The 17,089-nt window shown below is 47.4% G+C and overlaps 1 protein-coding gene across 1 annotated transcript in view; it reads right to left on the reverse strand.

Annotated features, from left to right (window-relative positions):
• Positions 1–17,089, reverse strand: part of LOC144755746 (interferon regulatory factor 9-like) — a 191,324-nt gene that overhangs the window by 37,187 nt on the left and 137,048 nt on the right. The window contains exons 7-8 of the mRNA XM_078644956.1: positions 14,303–14,668; positions 9,743–9,858 (exon numbers count right to left, since the gene is read on the reverse strand). Coding sequence (XP_078501082.1) covers positions 9,743–9,858; positions 14,303–14,668 — 482 coding nt within the window. The remainder of the gene's footprint in view (positions 1–9,742; positions 9,859–14,302; positions 14,669–17,089) is intronic.

Below are 17,089 nucleotides of genomic sequence, written 5' to 3' on the forward strand. Positions count from 1 at the left end.
CTATTCTGGGATTGAGTACACGCGCTCTGGCTGGATCTTTGAATATGTCTGGCGCATGTTTAAGTACCCCTTTTAACATAGGAAGTGTCCTGACATTTTTCTCAGAAGTAGGAAAGGTGTCAAATAAAAAGTCCTCTTCTATGGGGTCAGTGTGCATGTCCACATTGTGATATTTTGCTGCCCTATCTAGCAATTGATTGAAAAGAATGGTGTCGTCAGTAGGCGGCGGTTTTGTAGGGTATGTGGAGGTGTCTGGGATGGGCTGTGGATCATATGGATCGTTTTGGTCATCCCATGGGTTATCATTTGCATCAGGATCCTATGGCTCATCAAAATTACCATGAGGATCTACCCCCATGTTCTCTTCCTCATAATACTGTGAATGTGTAGGAGAGTAGGGCACAAAAGGCATATTAGGATAGGGAGGAGGAGGAGTGAAAGGTCTTGAGGGAGATGTCCCAAAGTCTTTTTTCTTTGGAGGAACAGGGGAAGGAGTGTCCGTGTCCAATGGTCTCTTTTCCGATAGTAAACTGTAACTTTTCCTGTTTCAGGGTCTATGTACAGTTTAGATTGTTCCTCACTCACTGGATCAGGATGGAAGAGTTCTACCTCAACTGTCCGTGGCCTTGGTGCCGATGTTTTTGGCTTAGTGACTAGTCCGTGACTTTTTGGCTCGAGATCCTTAGGTCGTGGAGCTCTTACCGGTTCGACTGTTGTTTTAGGGTCGGAGACCTTTTTCGGTTTGACGACTTTGTCCTTGTCGACGTTCTTTGGTACTTTAACAGTCTTTTTTGGTTCGGCGGCCTTCGTTGGATCGACAACCTGTTTCAGATCGACCGAAGTCTTTGGTTTGTGTTGTTTTTTATGCTCGACAACCTTTTTCTGCTCGATGTGTTTGCTCGAGTCGACGGCTTTTTTCGAGGCAACAGGCTTTTTCTTCTGGTCGAGTATCTTCTTTGGATCAACGACCTTCTGTGGCTCAGAGCTCTTTTTCGGCTCGATAATTTTCTTGGGTTGGCCGACCTTCTTTTGTTCGAGAACCTTCTTCGGTTCGACGACTTTTGGGTCGACAACCTTCTTTGGTCCGACGACCTTCGGTTCGACCACCTTTTTTGGGTCAACAACCTTTTTGGGGAGAGTGTTACTCGGCCCAGGCTTATCAGAAGGCTTAGTCTTGGGCTTCGGAGCCGAGCCGGAAGGCGGGGCTTCTGAAGTAACTGGTCGATTTCAGCTATGTCCTTTAGGCGATGCGTCAACCGGAGCCTTTTCTTTTGGAATAAGCGGGGTCGGGGGCTGAGTACTCACTTTTTGCCCCGGCGTGATCTGGTCATCGGAGTCCGACTGGTCCTCAACGGTGACGATTTCTAGATCCGAGTCTGCCGCTTCCGGGAGGTCGTGTTCGTCATCGAAGATGTTCTCCGGTTCCGGTGCTTGCCGCTGCATCTCTTGCCTAGCGGCCCGTCGATTCCGGATGGTGTTCTTCGAACGGAATTGGGCACACGCTGAGCAAGTTTGTTCGTTGTGGTCTGGTGATAAACACCTGTTGCATACTGTATGTTCGTCAGTATGCGGGAATTTGGCGTGGCATTGTGGGCATCTTTTGAACAGACTCCTTTCCATCGACAGCAGTCCCACGTGGCGTCGAAAAGGCCCAACGGCCCGCGTCGACGACCGGATCGAGATGGAAAGTTTAATCGAGTCAAGGAGTACCGAACGAGAACAATACCGTCGAGGTAGAAGGCCTTTTGGCCTTAGAAAGTAGGTTAGTTTTGATTCCGAAGTTGGAGGAGAGGAATAACATCCGAACCCAATGGCGGAAAGAAACAATCTGAGGATGGAGAAGATGCCCATGCGCACTGTAGTCCAAGGGAGGAGTCACCTATCTTGTGATACTTCGAAGATTCTTCCAGGACAACAAGGTGCAATCATCCAGACCCAACAATAGGCGGCGTTCTATGCAAAGATATGAATTCAGCAGCCCACATGCCTCGAACATCCATCTTCCTACAGATGTATATGACTTCTTTCATAAGCTGACCTCCACCTGGTGATCTGCAGCTTCTTGGAACTGGATGTCACCATCTGTGTCTTCAGGTTGTAGGAAGTGCTCCTCCACTCGACGAGAGACGCTGACTGTTTTTTGAAGTACTAGCAACCCTTTGAGGTGTTTGGAGGATGCACATCTGCAGGACAAGTCAGTTCTTTGCAATCGTCAAGTCTCGAGTGGGCAGACAGGATTTGGCAGCAAAATCCACAGTAGTCTTCAGTTCTCACGTTGATCAGTTCTTCGGTGTCCTCTTCTTCTGTAGTCAGGTCAATCTAAACTTCTGGTGTCAGGGGACCACCTAAATCCACAATTTAGGGGCGTTAGGGGACTGTAGAGTAGTAGCCAATGGGCTACTTACCCGTGGGTCATTAAGCCCCCTATATGACCACTTCCTGTGCTAAGTGGGCATAACCCTATACCACAGTTCCTAATTCTGCAGTCACAAAGATGGTACAATTTTCCTAGAGTGGGGTACATCAAGCAGCTCACCCTAGGGGTGTGTCTGAACTGAGTGTGCTCCACGCCTCCTCACATAACTAATTTCCTGCCTGTCTATGTGTCAAATGGGCCTCAAGGCAGAGGGTTCCATCTCCCAGGTATGGGGGAGCTGGGGTAGCATATTAAAGGCAGAAGTAGCTTTGACGGCTCCAGCTTTCGTATGGTGATTTACCAGTCATCCTGCTGGAGGAGGTGTAAATACCTTCTGCCAGAGCAGCCACTGTTCCTGACCTCTGAGAGCGGGACTCTCACCTCATAGGGGGTCAGAAGCGCGTCTGTGGTGTAAGGCTGGACTGAACCAGTCAGCCAGTAAACTAGAGGACCTCCAGGGTTCAGAGGGTACCTTTAAGGTACCTACTGGGTGCACTTATTAAAAAATCCATCAGTATGGATGTATTAATATGAGTTGTATGATACCAAACACCTTTGGTTCCAGTGAAGCCATCATGTAGCTGGGGAACTCTTAGTCAGCAGTCCGCCATAAGTTGGCAGGGTATGCTCAGACGTGAGTCCCTTGCTCACTTTGCCACTGGATTCAAGCAAGCCTGGCTGAAGACGGCTGAAATGCCAGAAACCGGTCCTAGGAAGCTTGTTTCTGGTCCAGGGAATGAATGGCTTGGCAGTTCGGGCTGGACTGTTCCCATGAGGCACAGGGTCAGACTGATTTGCATATGGCCATGTCTGAACTGGGGTGGCAGAGTGGGCTAAAGAACGGAGATGGATTCAACCCAGATCTTTTGACTGGGTGTGAGTGTTTGATTGGTTCAGATGCTCCGTCCATCACCACCCCCTTTTGTACCGGGGAACTCTTAGTCAGCAGTCCCCAGTACTTATACTTTATTTATTTATTTATTTATTGGATTTATAAGGCGCTCAGCTACCCAAGAAGGGTTTCCCGGTGCCATAACGGACGTGGAGCATAAACGTGGGGCAGTCAGTAGGAATTATTAGTGTACTCTTCAGCTCTACCCCATGATTATGAATATTTGTAAACTATGTGGAGCATGATATTTCTCTAAGGATTTTTTGCATTAATGATGTATATGTCTATGTCTGACTTACAATACATAGTACAGTGAGGCCGCTTGGCCGTTTTTTATGTCACCATCCTTTACCTTCACTACCCTTCACCTTACCACTTCCCTCCCTTTTCAGGGGCACTGTGAATAGTTTTTGAATTACATTTCTCAACGTGGTTGGCAATTTAAATACGACAACATTGCGAATAAATAACAATGTTTGTGAATCTATGGTAAAATCCTTGTGTGACTTATGATATATAGTTGTCTCTTCATTGCTGGGACCCCTTTTTCTCAGTGCTATGTCAGGTCCGGCACTCTCATGTAACCAAGTCTCGGTAAGAAAGAGAGCATCTGGCTTTTCATCACCGAGGAGATTAAATATATCTAGTTTGTGTTTGGGTAGTGAGAGACAATTTAAACTGAGAAACAGGAAGTTCTCAGCGAGGGGGACAGTCTGAGGTTTCTGTGCGGTGTCTCTAATGATAGTGCAGGGGTAAGGCTGGAAATTTAACAGGGAAAGATTGCAGTTATTGCAGGTTTCAATACCTGTATGCTTGGCTGAAAATATTTGACATCCTTTTAAAATGGGGGGGGCGGAGTGCAAATAGCTGCTCCGATGAGAGCACCGTTCTGTCTGGGGTTATTTGTCCAGGGGTCATGGCCCCTGGTGCCGGTCGGGCGCGGACGGGCACGGACGGGCTTGCCTTTGGCGCGCCCGCGTCCGCTGCGCGGGTTGCTTGTCATCTGATTAAAGTAGTGGACGTGCTCTAGGCCACGTCTACTTGTGAGCCAATAGCGCCTAAGCAAGAGGACTGAATTCGACAATCACCCTCCACAACAATCAGGCCTAGAGCCTGCGGTGGACCGGGGTGAGTACTTGTCTAAATGCTGCCGGAAAAGGATTGTGCAATTAAAAAATGTTTTTGGTTCAGTTTAAAAACAGCAGATTCCACTTACAGATCGCGCTGCCAACAGTTAGTGGGCGCGTCCGCTGCGCGGGTTGCTTGTCATCTGATTGAAGTAGTGGACGTGCTCTAGGTCACGTGACCGTCTGAGCTCCACCTCTACTTGTGAGCCAATAGCACCTAAGCAAGAGGACTGAATTCGCCAATCACCCTCCACAACAATCAGCCTAGAGCCTGCGGTGGACCTGGGTGAGTACTTCACTAAATGCTGCCGGAAAAGGCTTGTGCAATTAAAAGAAGTTTTTGGTGCAGTTTAAAAACAGCAGATTCCACTTACAGATCGCACTGCCAACAGTTAGTGCGCGCGTCCGCTGCACGGGTTTCTTGTCATCTGATTGAAGTAGTGGACGTGCTCTAGGTCACGTGACTGTCGGAGCTCCACCTCTACTTGTGAGACAATAGCACCTAAGCGGACTGAATTCTCCAATCACCCTCCACAACAAGATGGACTTAAGATGGCTTCAATGCCTTAGACTCAACCTAGTCATCACAGGACCATATATGCTCATGCAGTTATGTCCACACATGTAATATAATGCACCCTGCCTTAGGGCTGTAAAGCCTTATGTAGAGGTGACTGTATTGCATGCAGGTGTCTGCAGGCATGGAACACAGGCTGTGTGCCATGTTGTGTCTTCACTTTTGAATGCTTCATTTCAAGCAGTCTGCGATGGCAGTCTTCTTGAGTGTGGTGAAAGGTTCTTTAGGTGGGATAACACATGCTCCAGCCCTTAGGGACCCTCTTTAGTACCCATGCCCTAGGTACCAGTAGTACCGTTGACTAAGGACTTACAGGAGTGCTAAAGGTCTTGCCAATTGGGGAACAATTACACAGTTTTGGGAAAAGAGACCTTGCACTGAGGATCTGGTTAGCAGGAACCCAGTGCATGCCTGTCAAAAACGCATTGGATGCAAGGCAAAAAGTGGGGATGACCATGTCAAATAGGGGCACCTTCCTAGAAGCCCATACATGCCACTGAACCAGGATTCTTGCATGGTCACCGGGGCAGTGGTGTCTGCAGCATTGAGGGTGCAACATAGGGTCGATGGAAATCTTTTTGCACTCTGTGACTTTCTCCCCCCATTGTTGGTATTTGGGTGGCAGGTGTTAAAGTAACACCTTTATTTGGTCCCAATGTGCCCTACTGAATTGTGCCAATTGGCTGACAGAATTGGCAGTGCACCAGTAGATAGGAGACCCCCCAGGAGACACCCTCATGCCTGTGGCATCTAGGTTCTTACTCTCCTTATCGGCTTGCAGTGTTTCTCTCATCCCGAGAGGATACGTGCAGAGTGGACGACTAATGAGTCAGTTCCTACACGTGCCAGGACACTCTCGAGTATTAGAGCGCGCTACAAAACCCTGTATAACATAACATAACATAAATGTCGCCTGATATATGGAAGGTCAGAAGGTGAGGCCTTTTTCTTACATTCCACGCTTGGAGTTACTACAGGGGTTAGCAAGGTTCTTAAAAGTATCTGTGGCTGGTTTTAACAGGCCCTTCACCATGGGTAGGAACTGAACAGTAACTTCCATCTTAGAAAAGGCCTCAACTAAAAATTCATCCTCTTCCTGTAGTACATGAAGGTCTACTTTGTGGTATTAGGTTGCCTGTTGTATTACTTCATGGTAGGAATTCGTATTGGGGTGGCGGTGGTGGGTGAGGGTCCACATTATAATCTTTCCAGAGTTGTCCACTCACCTTGTTACAAAAAGAGTTGTAGAGCTGAAGATTGTGGTACACCCTGAGGTGTATTTGCCCCATGTTACTGTGTATAGAGGTAAAAAGGGACGGAGAGAAGGAGGTGGAAGAGGAGGAGGAAGAGGATGCAGAGGTTGTGGAGTAGTGGAAGAGGTTAAGTGGATAGGGCTTGTGCCCTTTTCTTTGCACTTTTTTCTGCTCCATAGCTGGTTTTGGCACGAAGGCTTTAGACACACTAAATCATTCTATTCTGCTCGGTCGTCTGGAAGGAATGGGAGTGCATGGTACAGCCTTGGCATGGTTAAGATCTTTCCTGTATAATCGTACCTTTTAAGTGCATTCAGAGCAACACAGGTCTAAATCCTATTTACTAGCTTCGGGGGTACCATAGGGCTCTACCGTGAGTCCACTCCTGTTCAATCTGTATGTCAGGCCTCTTGCTACATTGTGTAGTCCCACAGGCTCACACTTTTTTCATATGCAGATGACACACAAATTGTGGTGTCTCTATTTACTAAGGATAACCGCAATGCGCAAGCCCTTGGCTCCTGTCTGGCTCAAGTTTCAGCTTGGCTGAATATTAATTCGCTGAAACTTAATGAGGGAAAAACAGAGGTCCTGTTAGTAGGTAACCACACGATTCTTTGGAGACCCATCTTTACCCCTCAGCCCGATCCCCACTCCAATGTATGTGGTTAAAAGTCTAAAAATTTGGATAGATGATAACAAAATCTATGAGTCACCAGATAAATAAAGTTGCAGCCACATGCTTCAGTTTTCCTAAGGAGCTGAATAAGATCCTGGCATGTCTACTGGATTCGGCCCAACAAACGGTTGTTCAGGCATTAGTGATATCCAAATTGTACTATGGTAATGTCATGTCTCTGATTGTGACAAAATCTTTGCTCAAGCGGCTTCAAATTGATCAAAATATGGCAGCCCACATGCTTCTTCGTCCATCTAGTCTGACTTCAACAGCTAGTTTGCTGAATATTCTGCACTGGCTGCCTATTGAGCAGCCGCTAGTTGAATTTAAGACCTTCTTCTACATCTATAAGTGCCTTGCTAACACTGGGCCATTGTATTTAGGACCTTTGGTGTTTGCTTACACTCCAACTCGCACTCTGTGTTCAAGACACTTCGATTTGGCCCTGATTCGTAGGATCTGGAAAACCCGGCAGGGCGGTTGATCTTTTGCGTATCTTAGCCCTAAATTGTGGAATGATCTGCCACACTCGCTGTGAGTTTGTAATTCACTTACAGTATTTTGGAAGAAACTGAAGATTTGTCTGTTTCTATCTACATAATATAATACTTTCAGAAGAATTTGATGATGAAGCTGTTTCCATCTGCATAATTTGATATAATAGATTGAACACTTTTGTTTGGTGAGGAGGCCAGCGCGGGGAAACCTGTCAGGGTAGCCATGTGTTTTTCAAGTCACTCCTACATAATCTGAAGCCATTGAGGAAAACTTGTTATATTTGGTTATTTTATTTTTTTGTAATCTGTTTTTATTGGGTTTTTGCGTTAGTATGTTAACTGACATTTAAATAACATGGTTTACATTGATCATTGTGTTACATTGTCTTGAGTTGCATAAAGATTACTATGTTATGACATCGAGATAAACAGGTCCTACAGAGAAATGTTTGCACATTCCATTCTTGTGCTCATACTGTTTGTTACTATATGTTTCAGAACTTTGGAGGTGGAGAATAACGAAACCAGAACAAATAAATACTAAATAGGTATGGAACTTGGGACCGGCTTATGTGTTCTTTCTGACAACACCTCTACTACCTTGTTATGTTATATTATAAAGCGTCAACCGCTTTTGGCTGTGGTTTGTTAGTAATCCTCTTCTTGGTGCTGGTCAAGGATTGGCTGTTCTGAATCATCAGGACTTTCAGATCCGGTGGATTTGACATTGAAGGTTTGGCTTTAGGAAGTGACATGGAGGCTCTCGTGGTTGGCGGCAGCGAGGTAGGTATCGGCTCCCTCTGGTTCGGTGGTCTGTGATTTCGGTGCTTATGGTGTCTTTGGGCCAGTTGCAGATTTTGTTGCTGGCAGAGGTTTGGCACTGAGGAGGCTAAGATCTTTGTCTTGGGAAGCGGTCAAGCGGGACAAGATCCTCTGGATGCAGGTGGGGGAGTGGGGGTTGTCAGCCGTACCGCAGCCTTGCAGCGCCCAAGCATCCCCATTCCTGGGCTTGGCAGATCAGCAGCAGAGACATTCCAGCCAGAAGGTACAGCAGAGCTGGTTTCTGTTTCCGTAGACATATGTATGCAGATTTATATAGTTTTAACATAGCTACGAAGTTACAAGTGCTCTGCTGAAGTCATTCCAGTACATTACAGAGATGAATGTGGGGATGGGGGTGTGGGTGATATGGTTTGGGAGCTGCTGGTAGCCTCCAGGGATCCGCAGGACTCCTGTTTGGGGAGAGTGGGATGTTTTCATGTCAGGCTGGACTGTGCACTGCTGCTAACTGGGCTGACATTTCCCAGTACACAAGTTAAGTCAAAAGTAGGGGTGAAATGAAAGAATGTAATTTAATCTCAGTATGTCAGTTAGTTCAGTGCATTCATTTAGCTGCTTTTAAACCTCGTTATAAGTGCCTTAGAATTCTCATTTGGAAACTGGAGATCCGTTGAAACACCGCAGACAAGTAGTTGAAATCTTCACGAGAAACCGATGTGGAGAACAAATTACCCAGGGAATTGAACCTACAATTAGCTGTTTCCTATATAATTCCTCTGCTAATTCTGCAACCCCGCAGTTAATGTGATCTCTAGTATCATTAACTCCGGGATGTGTGGCATTAACACCCCTGCAACCTTGAGCAAGGCACTTACAATCAGTCTCAAAAACTAATTCGGAGCACAGGATAGGGCCTGATTACAAGTGACCAGTTAAATAGCAATCGGTGCAGAAACGGGGCTTTAACAGGACTGGCAGTTATTAGTGGTGCAATGTTTTCTGCACTCCAATCTCACTCCCTAATACATATTAATAAGCAATACCTGTCAGACATGTGGATTTTGGGTGGTAAGCAACAAAATATGCAATACAATCCTAGGCATGATCAAGAAAAGAGTAGGGATCTTCAATAATGAATGTCGCTATTACACAGTCATTGTGCTCCTTAACTACATGCGCGCTGCGGGTTTTCCCGCTGTGCGCTGACCTTTGCGAAAACCCGCGTATCATGACGAGCTCAGCTCGTCATGAGCGTACGACAGGCGTAACTCATGACGAGCTGAGTTTGTCATGAGCGTCGAAGGGGTTAAATGCGCATTAAGAAACTCTAGGCGAGGCATGGTGAGAACAGGAACTAAGTTTGTCTAGAAAACCACACAGGTCTCACTTGGCCTGTGTGCCTCTGAACCCTGGCCATGCGCATAGAGGGAAGCGCCACACGCCGCACGCATAGAGGGAAGCGCCGCACGCATAGAGGGATGCGCCACAAGCATAGAGGGAAGTGCCACGCGCCGCGGTTACCTGCACAGTGATCAGCTTGTCTTCCTTCCGGTCGTGCTCAGATATTTCGTCACCAAAGCATATAATCACCTGGTACTTGGGCTTTGGACCCTGACAACTCTGGTAAAGATCGAGGTCTGTGGAGGAAGAGCACAAGTACGTTTCAGATCAAAAATGGAGTAATGCTGCTACTTCAGCCGTAAACCGAGTAGTTAAAATCCTTGACACCCCATCTCTCCCACAGCACCCATTCTATTTTCTACAACTCCATGCAGACGGCACTTTTCCATCTCCCTGCATGCCTCTCTCTGCTCTCTTCAATCATGGAGCACCTCTCGCCGCTCTCTCCATCTCCTTACAGACCCCTCCGTTCAGTTCCATGCAGACCCTCTCTCCAGCTCCATTCAGACTCACTGTTCCCTCCAGCTCCATGCAGACCCCCTAACTGTTCTCCAGATCCATGCTCTCTCCAGCACCATGCAGGACTTTTAGCAGCTTCTTCAGCCTCATGCAGGATTTCTCACTGCTCTCTCCAGTTCCATGCAATACTTCTCACCGCTCTCTCCAGCTAAATGCAATACTTTTCACTCCTCTCTTATCTCCATGCAAGACCTCTCACTGCTCTCTCTAGATCCATGCAGGACTTCTCACTGCTCTCTAGATCCATGCAGGACTTCTAACCACTCTCTCCAGCTCCATGCACTACTTCTCACTGCTCTCTCCAGCTCCATGCAGGACTTCTCACTACTTTCTCCAGATCCATTCAGGACTTCTCACTGCACTCTCCAGATCCATGCAGGACTTCTCACTGCTCTCTCTAGCTCCATGCAGGACTTCTCACTGCTCTCTCCAGATCCATGCAGGACTTCTCACTGCTCTCTCTAGCTCCTGGCAGGACTTCTCACTGCTCTCTCTAGCTCCATGCAGGACTTCTCACTGCTCTCTCCAGATCCATGCAGGACTTCTCACTGCTTTCTCCAGATCCATTCAGGACTTCTCACTGCTCTAGCTCCATGCAGGACTTCTCACTGCTCACTCCAGATCCATGCAGGACTTCTCACTGCTCTCTCCAGATCCATGCAGGACTTCTCACTGCTCTCTCTAGCTCCATGCAGGACTTCTCGCTGCTCTCTCCAGATCCATGCAGGACTTCTCACTGCTCTCTCCAGATCCATGCAGGACTTCTCACTGCTCTCTCTAGCTCCATGCAGAACTTCTCACTGCTCTCTCCAGATCCATGCAGGACTTCTCACTGCTCTCTCCAGATCCATGCAGGACTTCTCACTGCTCTCTCCAGATCCATGCAGGACTTCTCACTGCTCTCTCCAGCTCCATGCAGGACTTCTCACTGCTCTCTCCAGATCCATGCAGGACTTCACACTGCTCTCTCCAGCTCCATGCTCTCTCTAAATCCGTGCAGGACTTCTAATCACTCTCTCCAGCTCCATGCAGGACTTCTAACTGCTCTCTCCAACTCCATGAACTACTTCTCACTGCTCTCTCCAGATCCATTCAGGACTTCTCACTGCTCTCTCCAGCTCCGTGCAGGACTTCTAACCGCTCTCTCCAGCTCCATGCAGTACTTCTCACTGCTCTCTCCTGCTCCATGCACTACTTCTCACTGCTCTCTCCAGCTCCATGCCCTACTTCTCACTGCTCTCTCCAGATCCATTCAGGACTTCTCACTGCGCTCTCCAGCTCCGTGCAGGACTTATAACCGCTCTCTCCAGCTCCATGCAGGACTTCTAACCGCTCTCTCCAGCTCCATGCAGTACTTCTCACTGCTCTCTCCAGCTCCATGCACTACTTCTCACTGCTCTCTCCAGCTCCATGCACTACTTCTCACTGCTCTCTCCAGCTCCATGCAGTACTTCTCACTGCTCTCTCCAGCTCCGTGAAGGACTTCTCACCGCTCTCTCCAGCTCCATGCTCTCTCTAAATCCGTGCAGGACTTCTAACCACTCTCTCCAGCTCCATGCAGGACTTCTCACTGCTCTCTCCAGCTCCATGCACTATTTCTCACTGCTCTCTCCAGATGCATACAGGACTTCTCACTGCTCTCTCCAGCTCCATGCACTACTTCTCACTGCTCCCTCCAGCTCCATGCATGACTTCTCACTGTTCTCTCCAGATGCATACAGGACTTCTCACTGCTTTCTCCAGCTCCATGCACTACTTCTTACTGCTCTCTCCAGCTCCATGCAAAACTTATCACTGCTCTCTCCAACTCCATGCACTACTTCTCACTGCTCTCTCTAGCTCCATGCACTACTTCTCACTGCTCTCTCCAGCTCCATGCACTACTTCTCACTGCTTACTCCAGCTCCATGCATGACTTCTCACTGCTCTCTCCAGATCCATGCAGGACTTCTCACTGCTTACTCCAGCTCCGTGCAGGACTTATCACTGCTCTCTCCAGATCCATGCACTACTTATCACTAATCTCTCCACACCCATGCATGACTTCTCACTACTCTCTCCACACCCATGCAGGACTTCTCACTGCTCTCTCCAGCACCATGCTCTCTCTAGATCCATGCAGGACTTGTCATTGGTCTCTAGATCCATGTAGGACTTCTAACCGCGCTCTCCAGCTCCATGTAGAACTTCTATCCGCTCTCTCCAGCTCCATGCACTACTTCTCACTGCTCTCTCCAGCTCTGTGCACACGGTCTTGCCGCTCTTCCCAGCTCCATGCATGCTCTCTTGCTGCTCTCTCCAGCTCCATGCATGCCATCCTGCTGCTCTCTCCAGCTCCATGCACTCTCTTTTTCTGCGCTCTCCAAATCCATGCACACAGTCTTGCTGCTCTCCCCAGCCCCAAGCAAACCCTCTTGCTGCTCTATCTCCATACAGACCCACTCGCTGCTCTCTGTCCACATACAGACCCTGTTGATGTGCTCTGGAGCTCCTTTTAGACCCTCATATTACTCTCTCCAGCTCCCTGTGGACCTAGCCCCTCTCTCCATCTCCCTGCCAGCCCTCTCACCGTTCTTGGCAGCTCCCTGCACCTATTGCTCTCCATGCAGACTCTCTAACCTTTCTCTCCATGTAGACCCTTTTGCTTCTCTCTCAGTCTCCGTGCAGACCCTCGTCTCTCTCTCTCTCTCTTCCTCCATCTAGACCCTCTCACTACTCTCTCGATCTCCATGCAGAGGCTCTCACTGCTCTCTCCATCTCCTTTGAGACCCGCTCTCCATCTCACTGCAGACTATTGTACCTGTGTGTCTGCCTGCAGACCCTCTCTCCATGCAGGTTCTCTCACCGCTCTCTTAAACTCCATGCAAGTCCTATTGTTTCTCTTTGCAAGTACCTGCTAGCCCTCTCACTACTCTCTCGAACCCCTGGCTGTAGACCACCCCATTTCCTGCCTCTGAAAGACCTAACAGGGCATCTTTAATCTTCCTCTCTTTACACGTTTAATCTCCCCACCCATTCATTTTGACTCTAACCCGAGGACACACTCCACCTCTCATTGTTCCATTCTTCACTGCCTTCTGCACATTTCTACTCCCTTCCTCCTAGCTGTTTCATTCTCTACCACACCTCTCAATATTGCACTCACTGCCTCTTCTCTTCCATTCACTCCTAAACCTTCTCACCCACAACCAGCTCCATCAATATCTGTATTCCTCAACTGCAACCCTTCCCATCAGGACCTGGGAATATGAGCTCATGATTTACTGCTTGCCATTAAAAGGAAGCATAACAACTGAGAAACATGGAATTTTGCACTCAGCCTGCACTTGGTATGATCATTTAGCTCTCAGTTATACTACAATCATCTTAGTGATTATTAAATCGAGAGCAAAACTCGAGGGAGTGCAGTTAGCGGTTCATTCATAATTAATCAAGCCTTACAAATAAGGTGGAAAATAATGAGGGGTATTTTATTTTTGTTACAACCCACTCTTAATGTGTCCATCAAGCTTGCGTCTCCCTCTAACTTTTTTCTCCATATCCCTTTCCTCAATGCACCATATTATATGCCATCTTCCTCCACCTTTCCAGCCTCCGTCACTCTTTTAACCAAGGAGAGACTGCTTGACGCCCCTGCGATACTCCTCCCTCTCTGACTCTTTCCACACCTTGCCCCATTCTCTTCCCTTCTCCCCAAAGACACATTTCTTGGTGTTGAACAGGTACACACTGTTGTTCCTGTATCCTTTTCCTCCTTCCTTTTATCTATTTCTATGGCATACCTCAGACCCTCCACAACATTTTCCCCTTCTTCTCTCCAACTCAATGCATGTCTTGCAGATTTCATTCACACAAAGTTACAATTTCCATGTAGAAATATCAGAGGAACGTTATTTTGTGAATTTACTATTTGCGATTTTAACTTTTCATAACCCTAAGGTACTTCAGTGTCTTCTCTTAACCCTTTCTTGCCTCTCTACATTGCATTGGCCCCTTCAGTCACTTCTCCCACCTCCCTCACTTTCCCCTCTTAACATGAGGCAGCCCATCTCAAATTTAAGGAACTCATTGGCACAATCTCCTTGACTTTCCTTTCCCTCCGATCTCATGTCCTCCCCTTCCCAGCCCCCTACCCTCCCTTCAAGTGGCTTCTTTACTCACCATTAAGGAATTGGATGGTGTCAAAGACTTTGACATGTGCCCCTTTCTCCAGCTTGTTGCTCATGTCAGACTGTGGCAAACATGGGCCTGTCCAAAATACGCGCCCCTGGCAAAAACGCTGGACGAAGATGCCCTGTGGAGTGCTGGCTAGCATGAGCCCCTTCTCTAAGAAAGTTAACAGTTCCTGAGTGGATCGTCGCCTAGCTGGGTCTGGAACGGTGGTGGCTGGTGGCAGGAAGATGCGCTCCATCTGACTAGCAACCAGTGATGGCCGAGCTGAGGAAATCTTACAGTCCCCACTCAGGATGTTCTTTTGGAGCATCTGATGCTCCCCATAGAAGATGGTCACCCGCATGGCATAATTACCTATGGGAGAGGAAGACAAGTTTTAAAAAAATGTTTTAAACCTTTTGATCAGGCAGAGATGGAGCACACAAAATAGAAGAGATTCCACTACAGTCTGTACAACAGTTGGCACAGTGCATAGTTGCCCACAGTTCTGCAGTTGAGGCGGGATGGAACACACATTGAAGAGGCGCCCCTACTTTGCTCAGTCTGTGCATGAAGCCCCCATGTATGGTTCCTTGTGGGTACAAACCTTTCTGTACTCCAGTATGCTAATACTAATTGTTAGAAGGTGCTTCTGACACTATGGGCCGCCCGGATTTCTCACTTTTTGAGCACCTAATTGTTGAGCTTTTATTGTGGGGGATCCTCAAAATCTGGGACTCACCCACAGTGAACTCATAATGAAGGAGACTGCATGGAGATTTTACTGGTGTACCCCTTGGTTGACTAGGCCGCTGCGCAGCAGCTGGAGTATAGGACACCGTGCTGGTTACATGCAGACACGGGTGTACATGCGTGTGCACACGTGTAGGGGCTGCGCAGGGGAGATCCCTAGCGTGCGCAGTCCAGGAGCAGCTACAGAGTGAATGGTGTGGCAGGACTTATGCAGGATTGGGTGGTGACATGGAATAGGCTTTATACCCTGGGAAGGAACATGCCAGGGAAAGTCAATGTGTTTTCACTTCATTATTCCCTTTAGGGGATGTGGGGCCCATGGTTAAAATGACTTCCACAAAGCCTACAGATTCCAGACACGCACTAATGTCCAGTGCAGCAGACGTGAAAATGAGTATTCTGCAGAGTCCAAAGTCATATTTGTACTGCTTTTAGGTCGGCCAGAAATGTCATTTTTCTCTGAGTCTCTGGCTGGGGTCTGGCCCTGACAGGTTAGATTAATGACCTTTCATCCCAGAGCGAAGATCTTGCCTCCAAGGAGAAAGGAATATGCTACTTACCAGTATGCATATTTTCTTGGCATGTAGGGCTGCTGACATTCATATCTTTGCATCGATCGACGCCTATTGTTGGGTCCGGATGATTGCACCTTGCTGTCCTGGAAGAGTCTTCGAAGTATCACAAGATAGGTGACTCCTCCCCTGGACTACAGTGAGCATGGGCATCTTCTCCATCCACAGATTGTTTTTCGCCATTGTGGCAGAGATGGAGTATAGAAAAGTAAGAGATGTCCATGTAAATGAAAGTAGAAAAGTACTGCAGCTGTGACAGGCACTGGGGGAGGGTGGGCGATATGAATGTCAGCAGCCCTACATGCCAAGAACAGATGCATACTGGTAAGTAGCATATTCCGTTTGAGGCATGTGGGCTGCTGAATTCATATCTTTGCATAGACTGTATAGCAATATCTCCTCTAGCGGTGGTCACCTGTACCAGCTGCAGCAGTTTGGAAAAGTGTTTTAAGGACAGCCTGGCCTACAGCAACTTGTTGCTTTGCTTGCACATCTACACTGTAGTTTTTAGTGAAAGTGTGTATGGTAGACCATGTAGCTGCCTTACATATTTCTTCTAGGGGAATGTTTCCTAAGAATGCCATGGATGCCCCCATTTTACGCGTTGAGTGTGCTTTTGGGGGAACTGTTAGAGTGCGTTTAGCTTTTCTGGTAGCATATCTGAATGCATTTAACTATCCATCTGGCTATTCCTGATTTAGAGATGGGATTCCCTTTATGTTGTGTGGTGCAAAGGCAACGAATAGTTGCTATGTTTTCCTGCATTATTTAGTTCTGTCAACATAATATAGCACAGCTCTTTTTACATCTGGTGTGTGTAGGGCTCTCTCAGCCACTGACTGCGGGTTTTGGAAGAAAACTGGCAAATCTATGGACTGATATGAACTTAGGGTTAGTACGAAGCACTACCTTATTGTTATGTATCTGCATGAAAGGGTCTTGATTGGTTAATGCCTGTAGCTCACTCACTCTCCTGAGGGAGGTAATGGCAATCATAAATGCCATCTTCCAAGTTAGAAATTGTAGTTCACATGAATGTAGTGGTTCAAACGGAGGTCCCATAAGTCTGGAAAGTACTATATTTAAGTTCCAGACTGGTGAAGGTGGGTGCTTTGGAGGGATTATCCTTTTAAGTCCTTCCATAAAAGCTTTGATTGGGGGTACTCAAAACAAAGACATGTGTTGTCTATTTTGGAGGTAAGCTGCGATAGCAGCAAGGTGTAGTCGTATGGAAGAGTACGCCAAATTGCATCTTTGAAGATGCAATAGGTAACAGATAATGTTTTGGATGGAAGCATCTAATGGGTTGAGTTGGTTATTTTTGCAATAAATAACAAATCTCTTCCATTTAGCTGCATAGCATGCTCTAGTAGTTGGCCGTCTTGCTTTCTTGATAATGTTCATGCAATCAGGAGGAAAGTTAAGGTATCCGAAGTCTAAGACTTCAGGATCCAGATGGCTAGGTTTATCT

Source organism: Lissotriton helveticus, chromosome 5_1, assembly GCF_964261635.1.
Source record: "Lissotriton helveticus chromosome 5_1, aLisHel1.1, whole genome shotgun sequence".
NCBI classification, from domain to species: Eukaryota; Metazoa; Chordata; class Amphibia; order Caudata; family Salamandridae; genus Lissotriton; species Lissotriton helveticus.